The sequence below is a fragment of the Ursus maritimus genome (genome assembly GCF_017311325.1).
Source record: "Ursus maritimus isolate PB19 chromosome X unlocalized genomic scaffold, ASM1731132v1 scaffold_X1, whole genome shotgun sequence".
Classification (NCBI taxonomy): Eukaryota; Metazoa; Chordata; class Mammalia; order Carnivora; family Ursidae; genus Ursus; species Ursus maritimus.
This window is the reverse complement of record NW_024423319.1, coordinates 61,933,450-61,958,033: the sequence shown is the minus strand read 5'-3', so window position 1 is coordinate 61,958,033 and position 24,584 is coordinate 61,933,450. Positions and strand designations below refer to the sequence as shown.

The 24,584-nt window shown below is 35.5% G+C and overlaps 1 protein-coding gene and 1 pseudogene across 2 annotated transcripts in view; both read left to right on the top strand.

Annotated features, from left to right (window-relative positions):
• GPR174 (G protein-coupled receptor 174) overlaps positions 1–17,544 on the top strand; it is a 71,329-nt gene extending 53,785 nt beyond the window's left edge. Inside the window, exon 3 of one of the 2 annotated variants that reach the window (XR_571046.2) lies at positions 15,867–17,544. Coding sequence is in view for 1 of the 2 variants with exons in the window: in XM_008700606.2 (XP_008698828.1) it covers positions 8,872–9,864 (993 nt within the window). In the remaining variant the exon portion in view is untranslated. Of the gene's footprint in view, positions 1–8,311; positions 11,726–15,866 lie in introns of those variants that run through there. The other variant, XM_008700606.2, reaches the window with a different exon arrangement.
• Positions 17,545–19,481: 1,937 nt separating this feature from the next.
• On the top strand, positions 19,482–20,862 carry LOC103671978 (annotated as a pseudogene).
• The last annotated feature ends 3,722 nt before the right edge of the window (positions 20,863–24,584 follow it).

Here is a 24,584-nt window from a genome sequence, read left to right as displayed (position 1 = left end):
GCTTCCGTAATATGCTTTTGTTCTTTTTTTTTTTAAATGATTTTATTTATTTATTTGAGATAGAGAGAAAGAGAGAGAGAGAGCACACAAGCGAGGGGGGTAGGGGCAGAGGGACTCCCTGCTGAGCAGGGAGCCCAACATGGGGTTTGATCCCAGGACCTTAAGATCATGACCCAAACCAAAGTCAGTTGCTTAACAAATTGAGCCACCCAGGCACCCCCCTTTTGTTCTTTAGAACAAAATGCTATTAAGATTAGTTAGGGGCACCTGGGTAGCTCAGTTGGTTAAGCATCTGCCTTCAGCTCAGGTCATGATCCTAGGGTCCTGGGATCATGTTCCACGTTGGGCTCCCTGCTTAGCAGGGAGTCTGCTTTTGCCTCTCCCTCTGCCCCTCCTGCTGCTTGCACTCTCTCTCTCTCTCTCAAATAAATAAATAAAATCTTTAAAAAAATAAATAAAACAAAATGTTATAGATTTTGAATAATAGAGTGGAGAGAAAATGTCCTCAACATATAAGTAAAACACAACTATGGGGGGAAAATACTAAGCACCAAGAACAAAAAACTGATACACTAACTGAGCTGAAAAGCATAGAAGGCAAAAACTTTAGTATCTATTACACATGATACAGAAAGTCTGAGTTTGTGTGGGGTACTGATATTCCCCAGGAAAAAATGCCAGTTTTAAGTTCCTGGACTCCATCTTAAAGGTGGGAGTCTGGCATTCCAAACCTTAATTGTCTCTATAGGGAAAAGGTCTTATTCTTAAGAAAAAGGAGTTTGGGCCCCAGCCAACAAATTGGACAGGATTTGTACTTTCTTTTTTCTTACAGGAGGGCTTTTTGGCAGCCCTTGAAATCACACCACATTAGGTAGCCACCTACACTCAAAATCAAAGCCAACACTGGAGTGAAGCCCTGGAGACTGGTTTAATTTTCCACTGCACTCTTGCTCTTTTTACCAGACCTCATAAAGTTGCTTTACTCCTTCACTTTTGCAGCCTATTAATCCTACGAAGCAGTGGATAGGGCACACTCTCAAAGAGAAAATTGCAAGAAAAGGACTGCAAAAAAGTGAAAACAGCCAGAAAGACCTGGTTATATTGGACCTTACTTTATTTTATATAAACTTGGAAGATTTTAACTTTCCTTTAAAAAAATCCCCTTTTTGTCCAAATTCTGATGTCTGGTCTGAAACACCAGATGGACATTCAGAAGAGTGGAAGAAAATCCCCACAGCCATGTCAGCACTGAGAATAGGAAATACATACAGTTTTCCCACTGTACCATAACTTGTGATTTTCTCATCACATCTACAAAGTAAAAATACTTGAAATATAATGCTTAAAATGAAACTTTGTAAAATGGTGACCTGTATTTTAAACTGAAAGTTAGGATACATACACCCAGAGCTGTAAAAACAGGAGACACTGATAGATAGTTGGCTACATGTAATTCTAAACTGTTTGCTCAGTGTTTTATAGTACCTATGAAAAATGATTTACTACTCTCTCTTGTATTTTAACCATGCATAAATAAAGACTTGAGACCCATTATGAGCCACAAGTTAAATAATAGTCAACGATATGGAGCTATAGTCAAATTGTTTACAAAATAACACAGCATATATGAGACGTAAAGGGATCCCCCCATTGCATTAAGCTCTGGCCTAGATGTTCAATAAACTTAGTTGAATGTAATTGAGTTCCCATTACATGTGAAATAGCTGGGCACTTTAGTGGTGGAGGGTTATATATATATAGCAATAAAACATGGTCTTTGCTGGTAATGAGCTCACAATTTTGTGGAATGAATAAGAAAAGAAAGCATATTTATAATACAAAATGCTATGAGAGTTCATAGGTGGGTATGATCATAATCAGGCAGAGGATAAGGAAAGCTTTCATGAGGAAGGTAGCATTTTTTAGAGTGGCCTCAGAAGATGGGCAGGATTTCAATAGGTAAAGATGGGGATCTAGCACTTTATGCAGAGGGAAAATCAAGAACCCAGGGAATGGAGATAGGAAAACACAGAGAATGCTTGCAAGGAACTGGTTTTGGTATGGAGCTTAAGAAAATGACTAAATTGATATTGATGTTGCTCTTATAACCCCAGGAAGACTCTCAGATTTGAAGGCTCTCGGATTTGTTTCTCTTGGAAGCTTGTTAAAATGTAGCTACCTTGGCTCTACCCTTTGGAAATTAAGATTTGTTCCATCTGGAAATATTCATTTTTAATATGCACTCCAGTTAGTGCAGAAACCACATTTTGAAAAACATGGCTTAAGAAAAATTGAAAGAATAAAAATAAACAGCTTTAAATCATGTGTATAAGAACAAGACGCTGAGAGATAGGAGCTGTATAAGAACAAACAAACATTTTTTAATGGATGGTAGGAACAAGGAAGTGGATAGTGGCTAAAGTACTTGTTAATTAGCAGTACAGATTTAAATAGCATCTGAGGTTGCCAATACCAATTGGTGTGCCTTTGTCTCCAGGATATGAAATGATTACAAACTAAGATATCTGAGGAAAGGCAATGTGACTGGGCATTACTTACTGGTAGTGTGAGATTGAGTAATGTACTCCTTGCTGTCTCCTGGTAATTAAAAGAGTACTATTCAGAGTAACAAGGTGCACTATCTGTTGAAGAGGAAATGGGCCTCAGATCTCAGCAAAGACATTTAGACCCAGCTAAATGAAAGAACTTCCTGGCAAAATGGCAATGCTCACAATAACTGCATTTTCTGTCCACACATAGTTATTTCTCCCCTTTATGAAGTTGGCTTATGAGGGAATCACAGGAGGTATCAAATATAGGAGAAGTTGGGAGCTTAATTGAATGTGCTTTCCAAGCAGAACACCCTTCTTTAAAATAAAAATTCTGATTGAACCTTCAGTAAGGCAGAACTGGTGAATTCCCTAGCAGAGTTAGCCAGGCAAAGACTTTCTAAAGTTTTTGCTTAATGTGCCGTTGTCAGCTCTTTATCTAGTTGCAGTTGTCAGACAGGTTTTCTGGATATATTATTAAAGATTTGACTTTGAAGGTCTTCAAAAGTGAAAAATAATCCCTGATATTTGCTATGTGTGTTTATCAGAATCAGGAAGAAATTTTTGCTCTTTTCCATCCAATATTTGTGATTACTTATGTATCATAGTGGTACTATTTCCTCCCACACACATGTACACACCTTATTCAGTCCCACATCATTTGCAGTCACTTGAAGCAGTAGGTCTGCCTTTTCTTGGCTTGTTAAAATATGTACCTAACTAGAACTCTAAAATAAAGTTGGCTTTTGGGTAAGTATTTGCCTATGACCTATGACTGGATGGTTGCTGGGCAGAACTCCACATCCCCAAATATAGTCTTTACTTGCCACTAATATGTCTCAAAGACCACCATTAAAAATTAGGTCATTTGACGGTTTAATTATTTTTAATGATTCACTTTCTTTTATTAAAATATAGAAAAACATGTTGGTGGGTCAAAGTCTAGCATCTTCATAGATAATAGTAACTTGTTCAGAGGAAATCTCAGTAAAGTTACCCCTGATATTCATTTGAATCACATTTTTCCTGGATAAGCAACATAATATTGCTGGAAAATACTCCTGAACCATATCATAGTGAAATTTAGTAAAGCTTCAGGTTTGGATAAACATAAATATTCATAAATGAAAATAATAACTTCTCATGAGAACTCCATATGAAATAGTTTCTGACCTGTAGATTGCTGGGAATCAGGCCAGATTTAGGCCATTAGTTTCATTTTTTTTCTTTTTTTTTCTTCCCAAAAGGAAGTAAGTAAAATTAAGGAAGAATAGTCTCCTGAAAGCAAAAAATAATTTGATCAAGGAGTCTGGAATGTTTCTTCAAATAAATATCTCATTCAAACTGTAGTCTGTTTCAGTGCCTGTTATAATAGGGATTCTTTCCTGAGAAAGGAAAATCTCATAAAATAGTGGCATGCTCTGGGGGGGAAAAAGCCACCTTCGTTTTCTTTTTTTTTTTTTTTCTTTTTTTGCCTCCATTACTCTTAGAAATTGGGGAATTTATATTCATTATAGAACAGCTAAGTAGGGTTTTTCCCCCCATGATGGAAAGCCTTTACAGTCATCCCAAACAACTTTTCCTACTAGAAAATAATGTTATTTAAACAAAGGGAAAAATGTCATCCACTCTCCCAGAAGAAGCCAGAGGAATTGTAAGGGAGATACTCTATTCAGGAGCATTTTGAGGTTACAGGCTAGGATATTTACCTACGAAAATGCACTTAAATGTGGCCAAGGACAGAATAACCAACAGGAAAATTATAGACTTTGGGAGGGTGGCCATGACTTTGATTTCACTTCACTTAAGCAAATATGTTCTTAATATTTTAGTTGTTTTCCCTCATTTGTGCTTATAGAGTACACTGTACTTTTCCTACAAAGACACTTTTTTTTATTATTGTGAGGCAATTATCATTCTGCCTCACTAGAAAATAATGTCCAAGAAGACAAAGATCATATCCTTTTTTCCACTGTCTATATCCCCAGTACCAAGTGTGGTGCCCGGCAAGTGGTAGATGTTGAATAAATATTTGCTGAATAGATATTAGACGAACCCATCACATTCCCAACATGGCTCTAGGTGCTCCAGGAGATATGAAGGTGTTTAAACCCCAACCCCTGACTTCAAGGAATTTCTGGGCTCGTTGTGGTAGGTAGAATAGGCAGGGGAACAGAGGCATAAATAAGACAGAGACAAAAACTACTAACTAAAAAGCAAATTTAAGTACTTTAAGAGAGATACAAATGAGGGGTGCCTGGGTGGCTCAGTTGTTAAGTGTCTGCCTTCAGCTCAGGGCATGATCCCGGCGTTCTGGGATCAAGCCCCACATCAGACTCCTCTGCTGGAAGCCTGCTTCTTTCTCTCCCACTCCCCCTGCTTGTGTTCCCTCTCTCGCTGGCTGTCAAATAAATAAAAAATCTTAAAAAAAAAGAGATACAAATGAGGATTTGAAAAGGGGGTTAGCATAGCAGTGCTGAGTTAATCACAAAAGTTTCCATGAAGAATAGGAAATTTGAGAAAGGTCTTTACAAATAGGTAGGACTGGTATGCAAAAAGACAATATCCAGGATGAATAGTATAATATGCAGATGTTTGTAAAAAAAATGTGAGTTTGAACAGAAGGAGCTCAGTTTGGCTAGAGTGGTGATCATGGCAGGCAAGTAATGGGAGACAAAGCTAAAGGTAGAAGGGACTGAATTTAAGGAAGCCATTGACTACAAGACTGCACTTTGTGATTTGACGGGTAATCGGGAGCCATTAATTCTCTTTAAAAAGTTCATCTCAGAAAAAAAATCTGACGGCATTATACACAAAAGAGTAGGACAAGATATGGGATAGGGAGACAAATTCAATAATAAAGGCCTGAACTAGAGTAAAAACAATGCAAATTTCAAAAATGAGATGGTTGTGAAAATAATACAGTTGCAGAAAATAGTCATAGTATCAGTTATAATAACTCATGCTTATTATGTACCAGACACTATGCTAAATAGATTACATACAGCAGCTCAATTAATTCTCACACTTATTCTGTAGGTTAGATACTATGATTTTTCTCATTTTACCAATGAAAAAATTAGGGATCAGAGAGGTTTAGTGATATACCCAGGGTCACAGAGCTATTAATTGAAAGAGCAAGAATTTAAGACCAGGTCATTCAAACTTCTAAACATACATTAATTCCCCCAAAGTATTCTGTCCCCCCTTAAAAACTTGTTTGGAAGTGGAGAACAAGTGACAAAGAGTCAATGTCTCCCAGACTTTGAGACAACCTGGGAAAATATTGATGAACTTAATAGAAACAAGGAAGTCTAGAGCAGAATCAGGTTCTAAGTTTTGAGAGATGATAATTTTTGTTTGAGAATGTTGTTCTTTATAGTTAAATAATTTTTATTTACTGAAACTATTTCATTCAACAAATACTGAGCACTTACTTTGCATCTTGTACAGTCTTTGGTTCTAGTATACAGCAGGTAGAAAAAATATCTAAGAATTCCTGTCCTTGGACTTTACAGTCTAGTAGGGAAAATATATAAAGACAAAATAAATAAGTAAAAAACATAAAGTATGTTAATTCTGATTGAAAATGGATAAAATAAAATATTGAAGGAGATGGGGAATGTTGGAGGAGAGATGCAGTTTTAAATAGAAAGATTGGGGGAAGCCTCATGAAAGATAACACTGAGGTAAAGATCAGAAGGAGGTGAGTGAATGAAACGAGTGAATAACTGGGCTAAAGCATTTCAGACACAGGGAACTGCCAGTTCAAAGGCTTCAAAGCAAAAGTGTACCTGGTCCATTCCCCTAACAGAAAGAATGGCAAAGTGGCTGGAGCAGAGTGCAAGATGGAGAATGTTAGGAGGTGAGCTCAGAAGAGTAACAGGGGCCAGATCATATAAGGAGATGTAGGCTATTGTTTTTTTAAGATTTGTTTATTTATTTATTTGAGAGAAAGAGAGTAAGAGAGGTAGAGAGAGTGGGGAGGGGCAGAGGGAGAGAGAAACCCAAGCAGACTCTACACTGAGCATGGAGCCCAACACAGGGCTTGATCTCACAACCCTGAGATCAGACCTAAGCTGCAATCAAGAGATGGAAGCTTAACTGACTGCGCCATTCAGGCACCCCAAAGATGTAGGCCATTGTAAAGAACTTTGATCTTCCTCTAAATGAGAGTAAAAGTCATTAGGATATATTTATCAGAGACATGACATAATCTGACAAGATAAGACATATTTCGAATAAATATTGAAGATAATTTCATGTTCATGTGTTGAATTTTAAGGTGATAACGAAACATTCGAGAGAATAGTTCTTATATATAGTTGGAAAGAGAACTACAGCTCAAATGAAATATAAATTTAAGAGTCATTGCCCATGATAGGGAAGATGGATGTTCAATAGAGATTGACTGGATGTATATTTGTATAAACTTCTAATGTCTATTCAGTGGCAATAGAAGACAATGACTTCTGTATAAATAGTTAAAAGGAGTTTGAAAACCCAGGGCTTTTGATTGTTTGGTCTGCCACCTGATTTTGCCTGACACTTATCCCAAATCACTACCTGTGAAAATATTATAAAGATGTATTTCAGTTTGAGAACTAAACAATCTCTAATTTTAATCACTTTCAATATTGATGTTATTCTTTACAGCTGTGCTTCCTTGTATTTTATAAAGCCGTCTCTCTACTTTGTCCTTACCTAAGAAATCTCAAGTATTTAACTTCTTCAATCTGATGCATAGTGCATATCATTCATCAGGGCTTTTAGTTAAAATGAGCACCATGTCTTTGAACAAAACATGCTGTTTTTCTTACCAAGCAATTGAGGTAAAATAATAACAAAACAATTCCTTCAGGGGCTGAATCAAGCATAGTTTAAAGCCCATGGAATTGATGATATAAAGCAGAATGTTTCGTAATTCCTATTTCATTTTTGTCCTTCCCATATATCTTTAACATCAGTTAAATCCTCCCAAATTTCAGCAGCCTTAAGGCAACTATCCAAGTCACTAAGCTAAAATTTGTTTACCTCAGAACAAAGGTCATGGATCCAGCTGAGTCAACTATCTTGGGATTTGATTCTCTCTACTGGTGCTATGGTCTGTTATCTCAGATAATTGAAAGGTGACTAAATGACCCATGTAAATGAAGTATTTAAAGAGAGGCTGGTTACCCACTTATTTTCAGACATCTGAGGATTTTGACCAAGTCAATGGCCCCTATAATGATGGTTCAAGGAAAAATGCTCAGTTGACTATATCTGAATCATGTGGGAAGTTTTTAAAAATACAAATTTGAGGCATTATATACTGAATCAGAATCTCTGGAGGAGACACCAGGAAAGCTATAGAAAGTTGAATTTTTTTAAACTCCATCAGATGAGTCTGACAATGCGGTTTATGAATCCGTGGTCTAAATCAGAGCCTCTCAAACGTTAATATGCATAAAAACCACCTGTGGCTCTTGTTAAACTGCAGGCTGATTCAGCAGGTCCCAGGTGGGGCCTGAGAGTCTTCGGCATTTCTAACAAGCTCTCAAAGTTGGTTCACAGTCACAGATTATATTACCTTTCAGGTTACTTCTAGCTATACTTTCCTGTGATTCTAAAGTAATTTATAGAAACTGGCTTGTCACCCTCACGTACATCAGAATTTTCCTTCAAATGAATAGATTTTTGTATACATAGTCTTTTTCTTTTTTTGCAAGAAGTGCCAGACAATAATTGGCTTATTTGTTGTTGTTTTTTTTTACTTGCAGCTCTGCCTTTGTTTCCCATTTTTTAGCTTTCAACACATAACTGAAAAAGTCTCAGAAAGCTGATCTATCCAAGTTAATCACCTCTGAAGAACTGCGGACTTACTGAGTACTAAAGCAAACCTTTCTTCTATGTAAGGCAAACGTAAGAAAAAACAGCCTGTCAAACACCTGTAAAGAGATGGCTATCATCATATGGAAATTTGAGGAGCTTCTATGTGGCACATTCACGATCTAAATGGGAGATAATCAACTGTCATGATGTCCCAGAAGGCCTTATAACAGTAAACAAGAGGGAAAATTATAACAGCTTGTTATCTGTGCTTGCACACTAGACTTCAGTGTAATTACTATAAAAAAAATCCAAAGCAAACATGTAAATAGTTCTTTGAAAAAACCCCAGATTATGTGTAGAGACTCAGACCAATGCAGTAAAAAGGAGGCAATTTTATACTCACTCTCTCCAACCCATTGACAATAAGTCCTTTAGAAAGAGTGGCAGTTAATTGTGAATTTGTGTTTTGTACCACCGTTTGGCAAAGACAGCTGCTCTGGAAAGAAACATGCCTGCTGATGACACATGTGCTGGGCCAGATGGAAATAAGACAGATTTTCGATATTTTATCTATGCAGTGACATATACCGTAATTCTTGTGCCAGGTCTCATAGGGAACATATTAGCCTTATGGGTATTTTATGGCTATATGAAGGAAACCAAACGGGCTGTGATATTCATGATAAATTTAGCCATTGCTGACTTACTACAAGTTCTCTCCCTTCCACTGAGGATCTTTTACTACTTGAATTATGACTGGCCATTTGGGCCTGGTCTCTGCATGTTCTGTTTCTACCTGAAGTATGTCAACATGTATGCAAGCATCTACTTCTTGGTCTGCATAAGTGTGCGACGATTTTGGTTTCTCATGTACCCCTTTCGCTTCCATGACTGCAAACAGAAATATGACCTATACATCAGCCTTGCTGGCTGGTTGATCATCTGCCTTGCCTGTCTGCCCTTTCCTCTCCTCAGAACCAGTGATGACACCTCAGGCAACAGAACCAAATGCTTTGTGGATCTTCCTACCAGGAATGTCAACCTGGCCCACTCTGTTGCCATGATGACCATTGGCGAGTTGATTGGGTTTGTCACTCCTCTTCTGATTGTCCTATATTGTACCTGGAAGACAGTTTTATCACTGCATGATAAATATCCTGTGGCCCAAGACCTTGGGGAGAAAAAGAAAGCCTTGAAGATGATTCTAACCTGTGCAGGAGTATTCCTAATTTGCTTTGCACCTTATCACTTCAGTTTTCCTTTAGATTTCCTGGTCAAGTCCAACAAAATTCAAAGCTGCCTAGCCAGAAGGGTGATTCTAATATTTCATTCTGTTGCCCTCTGTCTTGCTAGTCTGAATTCTTGTCTTGACCCAGTCATATACTACTTCACCACTAATGAGTTCAGAAGACGACTTTCAAGGCAAGACAGCATCCAACTCCATGCAAAATCCTTTGTAAACAACCATACAACTTCTACTCTGACAACTGAATTATGCTAAATTAAAACAAAACCTGATTGTGGTCTGAAATGCAAGTATATCAGAACATATTTGTAGTACCCCAAGCCACTGGAAAGTAATTACAGGAAGCACTCACAGCTTTTCATTTATGCTCTATCTCACCTATATGAGGAATTCACATCTTTATAACAGAACTTGTTTAAAGCACTATATTCCACCATCACTGTTGTTGAAATGTCTATGTAATAATTTGTTATTAAGTCAGGATTTAAACTGTAAAACTTCAGTGACATTCTATATATATATGCACTCAATTAGAGTCATCAGTTTTATGTGAATTCAAAACACAGAGAGACTATTAGTTTGGGCTCATCATAAGCGCTTAGTTTTGCTGCAATGGACACTGAGTCTCTGTATTTAGAGACAATGTAGTTGTCTATTTATACTAGTAATCACAGTTTATATTCAAATACTATATTTTGGGTGTATTTTAACTGGAATGGACAATATGTTATTCTGTGAAAACAAAGTGGTTTAAACACCATTTTTATCTCCCATGTGTGATTATACTCTAGGGTTTGAAGACTCAAATAACTATTTTCTTCATTTAACTGTCAATATGAAATATCATCTGTCACACTTATTCATAAAATGAAAATCTGAACTCAGGCCTCTGGTATGTTTAAAATAAGAACAAGAAACAAATTTACATACAGTAACCTCTATGATTATGTAAGATGTCATATTGAATCCACCCAGGTCAGATAGCTGGCCAAAGTACATACAATGTGACCTAAATTGCCTCTATAGGTGCAGGAGATGGCAGATAAGTGACAATCACAGCTCTGGTTCTCTTAAACTTTCCAAAGAATACATATTGAAATGTATGGACCTGCCTAATAGAGGGAGTTTCCACCATGCTTCTAGAGTAACACTGAATATCTCTGACAGGTTACTGCACTTTTTGAACCTATGAAAGAAGTAGTGCACTAATTAATTAGTAAGCTTAGGCCAGAACAAAAAGATGAAGGGATGGGTACACCTCTTAAAAGCCTCACCACGTTGTATTTCTTACTTTAAGTGGCGACTGTCAAGCCACCCTCATGAACTGAAGGCAGCCAGGCATGTGGACTCTAGAGTCTTCAGAAATTTTTCTGGTCCGGCTTTGCCTCAGTCATACCATTGTGAGTACTGCACAGCCTACCTCCCAGCAGCTATGGAAGGAGATTCTTTCACCTTTTTTGGAGAAAAAAAAACAGCAAAAAAAAAAAGTTAATTTTGGCAGCACTGGACTCCCCTTACAGTTATTTACCTGCTACCTGTTTGGTACTAGTATGCAGATAGCAGACCCAATATATGAGTCATTAAATATGAGGTCTAAAATGTTACAGTACTTTGAAACATGTTTTAACAAAAACCTCTAATTTAAAACAATGATCTACTTAAAAGTCTGTGTGCTATATAATGAAGACACATGTTTCTTCTCATCTGGAAGGAATGTGGAAATCAACCAAGGGCTCCATCATATTTTCACAGGAAAGGGGTCGTTTTAGGCACACAGTTATGATACCAATATGATTGGGGGGAACTGGGAGATCAAAATTAATTCTAATATCTGAGAGGAATGGAAAATTTTCTTTTTTTTTTTAATAATGATTTTTTATTATATTATGTTAGTCACCATACAGTACATCCCCGGTTTTCGATGTAAGGCTCGATGATTCATTAGTTGTGTATAACACCCAGTGCACCATGCAATATGTGCCCTCCTTACTACCCATCACCGGTCTATCCCATTCCCCCACCCCCCTCCCCTCTGTAGTTTTCTAATGTTTTCTCTAGACAAGTATTGATTTTGCTTGTACTTTGTTATTAAAATAATACCCTATTAGAAAACAGACTTTGTGCTGCTAGCAATGGTGTGTTTGTCTCCTTATTATTCATTGTAAGGTACATATTTTGATCTGTTATATGAGTTATAAATGAGTGTTAAATTGTGTTTTAAAAAGAGTAACTGTAACTATGTCTGGTCTGTTTGCTTTAAAGTGAGTTGTGTTTGAATACAATTTAGCATTGTAATGGGATCACAAGTAATAATTTTGTGGGTACTTATAATGGAAGAGTCTTGTCTACACTATATTTGCTTACTATTTTTTAGATTAGCATGGATTACACTTTTTAGGGTCATTTTGGGATACCAGAGATTTAATTTTATTAACATACTAATGTAACTTTAAACATATCTATTTTTTTTCTAAAAAGGAGAAGAAATATTTCTAGGACATTAATGAATTTCTTAGAGGAATGGTTGAGGGGGTTAAAGCCCACTTATTAGGTGGTCCAGAAGCCCTTGAAGATCATTTACATCATTAGAGTCAAGGATAAGTGTCCTGTATTCTTATACTGTATAGCTAGGACCAACACTTCTCCCCAGGTCTGCCCATATTGGTTTGTATTAAGTGTTGTAATTTACTTTATTTACCCCTCTTCCCCATTGATATGTTTTTCCTTCTGTCCTATTCCCTTGTCCTTCTAGTCAGTGATCTGATCAATTTATTCATACTAAGGTGCTAGTGACTAATGTTAGCTTAATATTAACTTGCCCAGGGATATCTGAATTCAAGTTTTAGGGATAAACCGTAATTCAAACTGTCAATACCTTACTTTTAATGGAAGGATGAAAGACACTGAAGAAAACTGGAGAGGAAGATTTTTTTAAGAAAGTGGATTTTACAGCAGTGTCTTTTAAATTACATACAGTAAGTGGTCACCTACTTTGCTTACCATAATTCTAAGAAATATATCCTCTATGTATGTAAGCGTGTGTGTATGTATGTATGTATGTATCTATCTATCTATCATCATCTATCTGTATCACAATATATCAGCTTCTCAGATCTCTGCTTGTTTCCTTTTTCTTTTTGACATTTCCCCTTCCAACTCTGGACATTATTTCCAGGAGAAAAGCATTGTTTTTAGTAGTAGGAAGGATATGCTACTGCAGCTGCCATCTGGATAACAGTCTCCTCTCTGAGCTTCTCTTTTTCTTGAAAAATCTTTCTGAATCTCCCACTTATCACTCTCTGGGTTCAATGAAATCAAGGTGCCAAAAGTAAACACCCTCAACTATAGCAATATACAATTCAAAATAAACTCACATTTCCTGTATAAAGATTTTTGAGTTCTGATTTCAAAACATACACATAATTATTCCAAAAACAGAGATTTGAATATGGGGTGATTTCCATGTTATTATTATTGTCATTATTATTATTATTATTATTATTATTATATTCAAAAGGTTTATATGTTTTCATTGTCACTCAGGTAAGCAGCTAATTCTATTAACCTGTAATTCCATAAAAAAGGAACCATCTGCCCTAGGAACAACAGATCAAGCTAACTCTATCTGAAAGCGTACATAAGTGGAACTTTTGTGCAACTTCATTTTTTTTAATTTTAATGTTTTTTATTATATTATGTTAGTCACCATACAGTACATCCCTGGTTTCTGATGTAAAGTTCAATGATTCATTAGTTGCGTATAACACCCAGTGCACCATGCAATACGTGCCCTCCTTACTACCCATCACCAGTCTATCCCATTCCCCCACCCCCCTCCCATCTGAAGCCCTCAGTTCGTTTCTTACAGTCCATAGTCTCTCATGCAACTTCATTTTTATATAATCTTTCTGTTTTTACTTTCAAGACACTGTGAAAATGTTGCACTTGGAATTTATTTTCATCTGTAACTTATAATTTGCATTTTAATAATAAAGATGGTCTCTGTAATTACATATTTTCTGCTTCTGAAAGTCAAGTTATATTTAATGACTTTTTCAGAAAATGATACACTTGAGTATTTTTTTCAGTATTCTCACACACATAGATAAATCCCATAAGGCTTCACTCTTCCTTTCTCTCCCTGGAGAGGTCCATTCTATTCTCAAATAGAAAGATGAAGAACTTCCCCCATCTTACTCCACCCCCTGCCATCCACTTCTCCCACAGGTAGACTCTTTAGTATCCATACCCTACTAAGATTATTCCTCACACTTACTTGTTGACCAAGTTTATTTGAATGATAATACCTGTATTTTCTAGAATATAGTTTATGGGCAGAAAAGGAGATAAAGTGACAGAATAAATGTTTTCTCTCTATTCTTAAGGGTTGTTAAGACCTGATAGTCTGATTTGTTTTGTAGTTTGCCAGGAAAACAAAACAAAACAAAAACCCACAATTTTCCACTGTCCCCCTCTACTCTTCCAAAAACAGATCTTAAACAAAAAATACAAAAACAGTACAATTATCTCTGGCCCTCTTCTCATCTTATTTCTCTTTCTTCCACTTTAGCAACTCCTTCTTTATCTTGACTATATCTCTAGTGCTTTGGTAAGGCCCAGGTATCTTCTGTAATAACCAAGTTGTTAAGAATTACATATTTTGAAGAAACTGAGGGTTGCTGGATGGGAGAGGAGCAGGGGATGAGCTAAATGAGTGATGAATATTAAGGAGGGAACTTGTGATGAACACGGGGTATTATATAAGTGATGAATCACTAAATTCCACTCTTGAAACCAGTATTACACTAACTAGAATTTAAAAAATAAACTTTAAAAATTAAAAAAAAATAAAGGAAAAAGGAAAAGAAAAAAAAGGAATTACACATTTTGGCTATTGCAGAAATAATTTCCTAAGAAGTGGTAAAAGCTTTCCTAGAGAAATCTCTGATGTTTTGATAGACATGAAAATAATGGGATATAAATATGGGATCTGGCCCATGCTTCCAATACCCTCAAATCACATATACACATTTTCTGTGCCTTCCTAAAGCCAGACCAGAAGTAACTTCACTGCCTTCACACCATATTTTGGGGGGAAGGAGTGAGAGATAAACTCCCCAGTAAATGTAGCTCTTTTAACCTCTTATTCCTCAGATATAGAGGATGTAATGCATGTTTGAGAAACAAAGCAGTGTACTGTAACTTTCTTGAATTTCTTTAACCATTTCCTCAATAGAACTTTCTCACTTATTTGATTTTGTCAAGACCACATTTCTTGTTCTATTGTTTGTTGAGTAAGTTTTATTTATCTAACTCCTATCTGCTGATTCCTCTATAGGCATAGTTCTTATTTGATGCCTTACCTTTGCCTTCTTAGATCTCTTCAAAGAATAATAGAGCAACTGTTCCTTGGAAGGGGGAACTATCATTAGACCTATCACCCTGACCCCAGTATTTTCTTTTTGCAAGGGCTTCAGAAGCAATGTTCAGAGGAAAACCTAGGATCTTTTGCTGTTCAAAGTTTGATTCTGGGCATAATGGAAATATTTTTTCTTGACATTTTCTAAGGAATATTGAATATCCACAACCTGTAAAATGACAAGTATCATTCATATTTTTAAAACGCTAATGTAATAATAAAATAAATAAATAAATAAATAAATAAATAAATAAACCCAGCTTGAAACACTAATGGTCCAAGTATTGGCCTCAAGGAATGAAAGCACGAAGGAAGTAGCCTTATCATAAGACTCTCACCATGCTCACATAAGGTGACATATGTAACACTGGGTTAAAAATGGTATGAAATCACAGTACTGCCCTATGTCACTAAATTAGTAACTTTTTTTACTTAGATACATATAAGTCTGTAGGTAACTATGGAACAGTTCAAACATATTCAAAAGAGGAGCAATTAATATAATGAACCCCCATGTACCCATTATTCAGCTTCCATCAACATCAACACATGACTAATCTTTTTCTATGCCTGTACCTATTCTCCTTACCCCATATTACATTAAAGTACACTTCATACATTATATAATTCCATCTTTAAATTTTAAATAAGTTATAGTACTGTTTAAATTAACTATTCAATATATGATCAAAAGGGGTTAAAGATAAATGATTTTAGATGTTTTCAGTAATAACATCAAACACTAAATTCAAACAAATATAAGAATTTTCTTTTGATCAATGTGAACAGGTCCCAACTAAGATAAAAATGTCTAATAACCTGGCTCTGTTTTCCTTAGATGAGCCTTCTACTGCAGAAGTGTGATGGAGATTTTATCCTGCAATGGTATCCTTCTTATATGAAGGAGAAATAAAAGTTTTCTCAGACAAACAAATGCAGAGAGAGTTCATCATCACTAGACCTGCCTTGAAAGAAGTGTTAAAAGTTCTTCAAGCTGAAATGAAGACGCTAATCACTGACAGGAAAACATATCAAAGTACATGACACACTGGTAAAGGTGAAAAATAGACAGTCAGACTTAAAAAACTGTAACTCTATATTAGGATGGTGTGTTAGCACCTCAACTACAGTATAAAAGTCAAAGGAAAAAATAATTAAAGTAACTATAACTACAATACATTGTTAACAAATACATAACATAAAAGAAGTAAATTGTAACATCAATAATATAAAAGAGAAGACTAAAAGAATGGAAACTTTATAGACATTCAAAGGTAAGTTTCTATCAGTCCAAAATGGACTGTTTTATTTTTACATATTTTAAATAATGTAAAAGGCAACTACAAAGCAGAAACCTGGAGTAGATCCACAAAGACAAAGGGGAAACAGAATATCACTGTGGAAATTAACCAATTTACAAAAATACACAGAGAGAAAAGGAAAAAGAAACAGTGGAAATACAAAACAACCAAAAGTAAGATGGCACTAGTAAGTTCTATATTTCAATAATTATTCTAAATATAAAGGGATTGAATTTGCCAATCAAAAGGCACACATTGGTTGGGTAGATTTTTTTTTTTTAAATCAACTATATGCTGCCTAAAAAGGGCCAACTTCAGATTTAAGGTCACATATAAACTCAAAGTGAAGGGATGTAAATAGTTATGCCATAAAAGTGGAAACCAAAAGAAAGTAGGAGTAGCTACTTCAGAAAAAATAGATTTTGAGCTAAAAAAGTAACAAAAGATAAGGAAGATCATTATATAATGATAAAAAGATCAATGCATCAAAAAGATATGGCCATCATAAATATATATACACCCAACATTGGAGTACCTAAATCTATTAAGCAAATGCTAACAAATCCAAAATAAGAAATAGAAAATAATACAATAAGAGTAGGGGACTTCAACATTTCACTCTCAATAATGGATACAATAACATAGACAGAAAATCAACAAGGAAATAACGGACTTGAAATATATATTATACAAAATGGACCTAACGGACATGTATAAAATATTCCACCTAAAAAAAAGAGGAATACGCATTTTCAAGTGCACAAAGAGCACTGTCAGGGATAGATCATATGATAAGACAGAACAAATCTTAGCAAATGTATAAGAGATTGAAATCATACAAAGTATCTTTTTTGACCACAATGGTTCAAAACTAGAAATCAAAACTAGGCAAAGTAAAATTTTACTTTGCCTGAAGCTACAATCTCGTTTGTATTATATTTACTCTGAGTTTTATTACCAAAAAAAGGCCTTTGGTTTATGCTGTATTATTAACATATGATTAACCTGTAGCTGAAGACTACAACGTAAATTTCTGTCGATCCAAAGTAGCAGTGTTGCCTTTTAAGTTTTTTAAAATGTTGAGATAGGGTGATTCTACTTGTACACTAAAGTACTACAAATTGTCCTCTAATCTGTGAATTCAAAAGTGAAAAAAGGAAAATATAAATTCTCAGTGGCCTTTGGGAAAAAAAAAAGAAAAAAAGAAATCAAAACTAGGAATGCCAGAAAATCTGCAAATATATGGACACTAAACTACATACTCCTGAACAACCAACAGATCAAAAAAGAAATCAAAATGGAAATCAAAAAAATATTTAGAAACAAATGAAAATAGAAACACAACTTACCAAAACCTATACAATGGCACAAAAGCAGTTCTGAAAAGGAAGTTAATAGTGGTAAATGTATATATTAGGAAATAAACAAGATGACAAACAATCAACCTAACTTTATGTTTTGAGGAATTAGGGGAAAAAGCAAATTAAGCCCACATTTAAGGGAAAGAAAGAAAAAAGATTAGAGTGGAAGTAAATGAAATAGAGACTAGGAAAAAAAAAGGATCAATGAAAAGAAGAACAGGATTTTCAAAAAGATAAGCAAAATTGACAAAACTTTAGCAATGGGAGAAAAAAGGCAGATGACTCAAATAAAATTAGAGATGAAAAAGGAGAAATAATAAGCGATGCTACAGAAAAACATAGGATTATAAGAGACTACTATGAAAAATTATAGCCAACAGATTAGATAACCTAGAAGAAATGGATAATTTCCTAGGATCATTCAACCTACCAAGACTGAACCAGGACAAAATAGCAAGTATGAACAGACCAAAAATGAGTAAGGAATAGAATCAGTATTCTGTGCACTGCCAGGGGGAATGTAAATTGGTGCAAACACTGTGGAAAACTGTACAGACATTCCTCAAGAAATTAAAAATAGAAATATCAAATGACCTAGTCATTCCACTACTGGGTATTTACCCAGTAAATTTACCCAAAGAAAACAAAAAGACTAATTTGAAAAAAATATATGCACCTTGATATTTACTGCAACATTACTTAACGATAAACAAGATATAGAAACAACCTAAGTGTCCACTGATAGATGAATGGATGTTAGAAGGTAAAGGATGGAAAGCAAAATATCTTCCAGACTGAGAAGCCATTTTGAGACCAAAAAAAACAATGCAAGTCACTCCATACTGTTTACAGAATTTTATTCAGGGTAACTTACTGTTGGGTGAATGGGGCAAACAGATAATTCAGGCACAAAAGCAGCTACTTTCTGCCCAAGTCCAGACCTTAATCCACAGCTTTTATACAGCAGGGGACATTCTGGTGAGGTCAAAGGATAATATAAAGTGGCACCTTCTATGCACCAGTCATGTCTACTGGTTATCTAAAGTGTTGCCTTCTGTGCATCACTATAGGGAAGATCAGAACAAGCCTTGTCACATTCCAGGTAGGGTGTATGTTAACTTCCAAGGTGCCTCAAACACACAGCCTTGAGGGAGGTCATCACATGGGCATAAATAAGATGAAGGGCCAAAGATGGAGTCAGTGTTGTCAGCAATCTTACAATGGATAAAGAAGATCTGGTGTGTGTGTGTGTGTGTGTGTGTGTGTGTGTGTGTGTGTACATACACACAATAGAACATTACTCAGCCATAAAAAATGAGATCTTGCCATTTTGCAACAACATTGTTGAACCCAGAGAATATTACACTAAGTAAAATAAGTCAATGAAAGACAGATACCATATGACTTCACTTATATGTGGAATCTTAAAAACAAAACAAATGAAGAACAAACAAAACAGAAACAGACTCATAAATACAGAGAATAAACTGGTGGTTGGTGGAGGGGAGGGAGGTGGGGGTTAAGTGAAATAGGTGAAGGGGATTAAGAGGTACAAATTTCTAATCATAAAATAAATAAGCCATCAAGATCAGAAGTATAGCATAGGGAGTATAATCAGTAATATTGTAATAACACTGTATGGTGACAGATGGTAACTACACTTAATCACGGTGTGAACATTGTGTAATTTATAGAATTGTCAGATCAGTATGTTGAACACCTAAAACTGATATTACATTGTATGTCAATTATACTTCAATCATAAAAAAAGACTTCCAAACACAGACATCGCCAGGACCAGATGGCTTACAGATGAATTTCACCAACAATTTAGGGAAGAATTAATACTAATTCTTCTCAAACTCTTCCAAAAATTTTAGAGGAGGAGAATGCCAAACTCATTCTACGGAGCCAACATTCCCCTAATATGAAAGCCTGATAAGGGCACTACAGGAAACAACAACAACAACAACAACAACACAACAACAACAAAACTATAGACCAATATCCATGATAAACAAAGTAGCAAAAATTCTCAACATAATATTAGCAAACTCAATTTAAGAACTAATCAAAAGAATTAGATACCATGACCAAGTAAGATTTATCCCTGGGATGCAAGAATGATTTAAAATACTCAAATACCAAATATGAATCTGTTTGGGACAATCGAGCTGCCTGGTTCTGTAGTCACTTCTCATGGTTCTGTAGTCATTTCTCAGAGACCAGTAGCACTTGCAGCTTGGCTGACCAACTGACTGAAGAACATATTGCAGAATTCAAAGACACTTTTTCATCATTTGACAAAAATTGTGACAACAAAGGAATTGAGAACTGTAATGAGGTCTCTTGGGCAGAATTCCACAGAAACAGAGTTATAGCACATGGTTAATGAAGTAGGTGTTGATGGCAATGGCACAATTGACTCCCTGGAATTTCTGACAATGATGGCAAGAAAAATGAAAGACACAGTAAAGAAGAAGTTAGAGAAGCATTCTGTGTGTTTGATAAGGATAACAATGGCTATATTAGTGCAGCAGAGCTTTGCCATATGATGACAAACCTGGGAGAGACGTTAACAGATGAAGAGGTTGATGAAATGATCAGGGAAGCAGATATTGATAGTGATGTTCAAGTAAACTATGAAGAGTTTGTATGAATGATGACAGCAAAATGAAGACATTGTACAGAATATATTAAATTTCTTGTACAAAATTATTTATTTTCCTTTTCTTTGTTTGTAACTTATCTGTAGAAGGTTTCCTCTACTGTCAATAAATATGCATGTATAATAAGTAGGGCTTCATTCCTCATGTTTTCTTCCCTAATCTTACTGTCATTGTCCTGAAACCTTATTTTAGAAAATTGATCAAGTAATATGTTGTCTGTGGCTTACTCTGGATGTATCTAAACTCTTCTGCACATCTAAACTTAGATGGAGTTGGTCAAATGAGGGAACATCTGGGTTATGCCTTTTTTTAAAATAGTTTCCTTTAGGAACTATCAGCATGTTGTTGTTGAAGTGTGGAGTTGTAACTCTGCATGGACTATGGATAGTCCACAATATGTACTTAGAAGTTGCCCTACTGCAAAATGGGTATATTATCCAGGTACTTGTATGCTATTTTTTTTGTACTACTGGCCCTATACCAGAAACATTTTCTTTTATTATTTACTTTTTAAACTTTGTTTAGCTACTTAAAGAAAATCTGCTTATGGCACAATTTGCCACAAATCCATTTCGAGTTGCATATTCGTTTTCCAATAAAAAATTAGTTTACCCCCCCAAAATAAAATACTCAAATAAGTAAGTGTGATACTCTTCATTTTTTTAAATAATATTTTTTATTATGTTAGTCACCATACAGTACATCCCTAGTTTTTGATGTAAAGTTCCATGATTCATTGCTTGTGTATAACACCCGTGCACCATGCAATACGTGCCCTCCTTAAAACCCATCACCAGCCTATCCCTCTCCCCCACCCTCCTCCCCTCTGAAGCCCTCAATTTGCCTCCCAGAGTCCACAGAAGGTACAATCATATGACTATCTCAAGAAATGCAGAAAAAGCATTTGACAAAATGCATTTTAATGATAAAAACTCTCAACAGATAGGTATAGAAAGAATATATCTCAACATAATAAAGGCCACATATGACAAACCCACAGTTGACACTATATTAATGGGAAAAATTACTCTTGTCTTCTAAGATTAAGAACAAGACAAGAATGCCTACTCTCTCCATTCTTTTTTTTTTTTTTGAATTGTTGAGATACTATTTTTTATTTTTTATTTTTTATTTTTTTTTTTTGCATAGTTCTGTGCTGATAACTCTCTCCATTCTTAACACAGCACTGGAAATACTAGCCAGAGCAACAGGCAAGGCAAAGAAATAAAAGGCATTCAAATCTGAAAGGAAGAAGTAAAACTATCACCATTTGCTGATGATATGATCTTATACATTGAAAATCCCATACACTCGACTAAAACACTGTTGGATCTAAACAATGGATTCCATAAAGTCACAAGATATAAAATCAATACACAAAAATCAGATTTTTTTTCTATACAATAACAATGAGACATTTGAAAAAGAAAGAAAGAAAAATATCCCATTCAAAATAGCATCAAAAACAATAAAATACCTAAGAATAAATTTATCCAAGGAAATAATGGATTTGTATGATGAAAAGTAGAAGAATTGCTGAATGAAATCAAAGACACAAATGGAAGGACATCCTGTTTCCATGGATTGGAAGAGCTAATATTGTCAAAATGTTCACACCACCCAAAGCTATCTATAGATTCAATGCAATCCCTATCAAAATCCAATGGCATTGTTCAAAGAACTAGAAAAAAAATCCTAAAATGTGTATGGAACCATAAAAGACCTTGAATAGCTAAAGCAATCATGAGAAAGAAGATGAAGCTGGAGGTATCACACTTCCAGATTTCAAACTATATTAGAAAGCTATAGGAATTAAAATAGTAATGGTAATGCAAAAAAAAAAGACACATAAACCAATGGAATGGAAGATCCTAGAATTACACCTTTGAACATATGGTCAACTAATATTTGATTAGGGCTCATGAAGAGCCAGGGGGGAAGTCTTTTGAAAAAATGGTGTTGGAAAAACTGGATAACCACATGCAGAAAAATGGGCCTTTATCTTATACCACTCACAAAAATGAACTCTAAAAAGATCAAAGGCCTAATATAACACCTTAAACTGTAAAACTCCTAAAAGAAAACATAGGGAAAAAACTCCTTGACATTGGCCTTTTTTTAAACAGACAACCCAATTCTTTCTTTCTTTCTTTCTTTCTTTCTTTCTTTCTTTCTTTCTTTCTTTCTTTCTTTCTTTCTTTCTTTCTTTCTCTTCCTTCCTTCCTTCCTTCCTTCCTTCCTTCCTTCCTTCTTTTTAATTTTTTATTATGTTATGTTAGTTACCATTACTACTTCATTACTTTTTGATGTAGAGTTCCATGCTTCATTGTTTGTGTATAACACCCAGTGCTCATTGCAATATGTGCCCTCCTTAATACCCAACACCAGGCTAACCCATCCCTCCAGCCCCCTCCCCTCTGAAATCCTCAGTTTGTTTCCTGGAGTCCATAGTCACTTATGGTTCCTCTCTCCCTCTAATTTCCCCCCTTCAGTTTTCCCTTCCTTCTCCTGATGCCCTCTATACCATTCCCTATATTCCACATATAAGTGAAACCACATGATAATTGTCTGTCTCTACTTGACTTATTTCACTTAGCATAATCCCCTAAAGTTCCATCCATGCAATGCAAATGGAGGGTATTCATCATTTCTGATGGCTGAGTAATAGTCCTTTGTCTCTATGGAACACATCTTCTTTATCCATTCATCTGTTGAATGGCATCTCTGCTCCTTCCACAGTTTGACTATTGTGGACATTACTACTATGAAAATTGGGGTGCATGAGCCTCTTCTTTTCACTACATCTGTATCTTTGGGGCAAATACCCAGTAGTAAAATTGCTGGGTCATATGGTAGCTCTATTTTTAATGTCTTGAGGAACTTCCACACTGTTTTCCAAAGTGGCTGTACCAACTTGCATTCCCACCAACAGTGTAAGAGGATTCCCCTTTCTCCACATCCTCTGCAACATTTGTTACTTCTTGCCTTATTAATTTTTGCCATTCTAACTGGTGTAAGGTGATATCTCAATGTGGTTTTGATTTGAATTTCCCTGATGGCTAATGATGTTGAACATTTTTTCATGTGTCTGTTAGCCATTTGTATGTCTTCTCTAGGGAAGTGTTTGTTCATGGCTACCACCCATTTTTTAACTGGATTGTTGTTTTTGGGTGTTGAGTTTGAGAAGTTCTTGATAGATCTTGGATACCAGCCCTTTACCTAATATGTCATTTGGTAATATTTTCTTTGTTTTGTTGATTGTTTCTTTTGTTGTGCAGAAGATTTTTATCTTGATGAAGTCCCAAAAGTTCATTTTTTCTTCTGTTTCCCTTGCCTTTGCAGACATTTCTTGAAAGAAGTTGCTGTGGCCAATGTCGAAGAGGTTACTGTCTATGTTCTCTTCTAAGATATTGATGGATTCCTGTCTCATATCGAGGTCTTTCATCCATTTAGAGGTTATCTTTGTGTATGGTGTAAGAGAATGGCCAAGTTTCATTCTTCTGTACATAGCTGTCCAATTTTCTTAGCACCACTTACTGAATAGACTGTCTTTTTTCCATTGGATATTTTTTACTGCTTCATAGAAGATTAGTTGACCATAAGGTTGAGGGTCCATATGTAGGCTCTCTATTCTGTTTCATTGATCTATGTGTCTGTTTTTGTGCCAGTTACATGCTGTCTTGGTGATCATGACTTTATAATATAGCTTGAAATCAGGCAACGTGATGCCCCCAGCTTTGTTCTTTTTCAACTTTTCCTTGGTGATTCAGGGTCTTTTCTGGTTCCATAAACATTTTAGGATTATTTGTTCCAGCTCTTTGAAAAATTCCATTGTTATTTTGATTGGGTGGCACTGAAAGTATAGATTGCTCTGGGCAGCATAAACATTTTAACAATGTTTCTTCTTCCAATCCGTGAGCATGCAATGCTTTTCCATCTTTTTGTGTCTTCTTCAATTTCCTTCATAAGCGGTTTGTAGTTTCTGGAGTGTAGATCTTTTACCTCTTTGGTTAAGTTTATTCCAAGATATGTTATGGTCTTTGGTGCTATTGTAAATGGAATCAATACCCTAATTTCTCTTTCTACTGTTTCGTTGTTAGTGTACAGAAAAGCAACTGATTTCTGTACATTGATTTGGCATCTTGCGACATTACTGAATTGCTGTATGAGTTCTAGTATTTTGGGTGTGGAGTCTTTTGGGTTTTCCACATAAAGTATCATGTCA